At 43.6% G+C, this 2,500-nt stretch overlaps 1 protein-coding gene across 1 annotated transcript in view; it reads left to right on the top strand.

Moving 5' to 3' along the window:
• Positions 1 to 2,500, top strand: part of srbd1 (S1 RNA binding domain 1) — a 128,129-nt gene that overhangs the window by 31,648 nt on the left and 93,981 nt on the right. Inside the window, exon 14 of the mRNA XM_063191808.1 lies at positions 731 to 838. Coding sequence (XP_063047878.1) covers positions 731 to 838 — 108 coding nt within the window. The remainder of the gene's footprint in view (positions 1 to 730; positions 839 to 2,500) is intronic.

A 2,500-nucleotide genomic window follows, 5' to 3' on the forward strand; every position in this document is an offset into this window, starting at 1 on the left:
GTGTGTGTGTGTGTGTGTGTGTGCGCACGCACTGAGTAAGGTCAGCATTGTCTTGTCTTGGTATTCCTTCCCTTTTGTGAGTTTGTGTGTGTGTGTGTGTGTCTGTGTCCTGTGGTAGGCTAGACTGTAGGACAAGATTTGTATCCGATTTTCCAAAGACAGTTAAAGTGGCTTGGCATTGACATGCGCCAAACTCTCTTCAGCAGTCGATAGAAGGTCTTCAGCACTCCTTTTGGATTCTATTAAGAGCCACCCGTCGTTCCCCCTGGGTGCTTTTTAAAATACCCACCAGCTGTTCTTCCAATCAAAGGAAGATTCATAGCGCGGTGGAAGCCATCCCGTTTTTTTATTGGGGAGCCCATTAACAGGGGCCTCGCTTACTGTACAAAATCAAAGACATGATGTTTTCTAAGAGAGAGAGAATTGACCCGTCAGCTGAGCATAAAGGAAATCTCAGGTATTTATCTCTGCTGCGGTATTGATTAAACTAAACAAGTGAAGTGCCACATTGAGCAGGCTTGTTGAATACCTACTCTCTCTCAGTTTAACTCTTTCGCTATTGCTTTGTGTGTGTCTGTCTGTCTGTGTGCGCGTGAGTGCGCGTGTGCGCGCGTATGCACGTGTGTGTATGCGCGTGCATGCGTGCATGCTCGTGTGTTTTTGTGCATGTGTCTGTTTTTGACGGCATTCTCTTGTTTTGTCTGTCTGTCTGTCTTTCTGTCTGTCTAAGCTGTCAGACGGTTGTCATCGGTAATGGCACAGCCTGTCGGGAGACGGAGGCATTTTTTGCCGACCTGATCAAGCAGCGCTTCTTCCAGCCCCTAGACGTCTCCTACTGGTAAGGAGCTCATACTGCACGCCACACATCACTGCCAAACACTCCACCAGTACCATTGGTACAAGCTGCCAGTTGTAACATCCTCACACCTTTTTAAAGTCATCTAATCAGTTTTTTTTTTTTAATTAATACAAAATACCAGTATTTTATGACTGATGGTCGGTCAATAGGAGAACAAAGTTGATATAATTATAGCTAATAGGGAAAAGTCCTGCGACATGATTTATAAAGACGCGCAAAACTACTTAGTGGCCTCGTTAACATGATGTTTTTAATCCTGAATAAAAAATATTGAGTTTACATGAAGCACTTAATTTAATTCAAAATACACGTCTGGGGAACAGAAAGTGTTTTGATTGGACAGAGGATGCACATGCTGGGTCTGCGTCGTTGCCCGTTTCGTCACTGCATAGCAGCAAGCATGTGTGTTTTTAAAGTGGAATTAGTGTATATATGATAAAGTTATCCAGGATTAACAACTTAAACCACAGTCTTTATTCGGAATGAAGTTTGATTACAAATAACTTAAATTCTGAATTGTGAAGTGTTTTCAAAGCGGAATTATTTTTTAATGTTAATTTGGAATTAATGTTAATTGCAATTTGTAATAAAACGTCCCATGTAAACGTGGTCAGTGTCGTCTTTAAAAAAATCTTCTGCATACATAAGTGTATATGTAGGTATCAGTGAATAAGGACGTATTATAAAATGTAGAATATCAGCCAATATCGTTGTATGCTCTATGACATTAGCAGGGCATGAGTAGTGTAGCAAGCGAGGGCCATACAAATCGCTGATCCAGCATCAGCTGTCAAAACGGACCCGGTGAAAGCGGGCCGGGCAGCGCCGCTGTGTGTGTGTGTGTAGTCGAACAGCGGCAAAATCCAACGTCAAGCCGTCGAGGAGAACACGATCAATAAACTGGAGGAGGAAAGAAAATAGTGCAAGAAGCACTCAGAGGAGGAAATGGGGAAGGAGAGGAATGCGAGCATCTTGCGGGCTCCTTAAACTCTTCTCTCATCCTTTCATTTCTGCCATCTGGACCTTGTTTGACTCCATCTTAATTAAAAACAAATATTTCTTGATGTTGCTCCTGACCAAGTCTGGGGTTCGCCTTGCGCCTCTCTCTCTCTCTCTCTCTCTCTCTCTCTCTCTCTCTCTCTCTCTCTCTCTCTCTCTCTCTCTCTCTCTCTCTCTCTCTCTCTCTCTCTCTCTCTCTCTCTCTCTGGCCTTCCAACTCAAATAACCTGTTATTCAGATTCATCTATTTCTCTCCTCTTTTCTTCTCCTTTTACACACACTCTCTCTCTCTCTTTCTCTCTCTCTCTCACTCTTTCTCTTTCTCTCTCTCTCTCCCTCTCTCTCTCTCTCTCTCTCTCTCTCTCTCTCTCTCTCTCACTCTTTCTCTCTCTCTCTCTCTCTCTCTCTCTCTCTCTCTCTCTCTCTCTCTCTCTCTCTCTCTCACAGACACTTCTGCACACTCTCATGCTTCCCCATTGCCCCATTTTGTCACCCTCTCCTTCCCTCCTCTGTATGTCTTTCTCACTCTCTTCCTCATCTTGTTTCAGTGGCTAACACACTGACAGATACAGTACACACTTCTAAATGTAATACACTAAATGTATAACCATGCCTGTGCTGCACACATACCCTTACTCACTG

The sequence above is a fragment of the Engraulis encrasicolus genome, chromosome 24 (assembly GCF_034702125.1).
Source record: "Engraulis encrasicolus isolate BLACKSEA-1 chromosome 24, IST_EnEncr_1.0, whole genome shotgun sequence".
Lineage (NCBI taxonomy): Eukaryota > Metazoa > Chordata > Actinopteri > Clupeiformes > Engraulidae > Engraulis > Engraulis encrasicolus.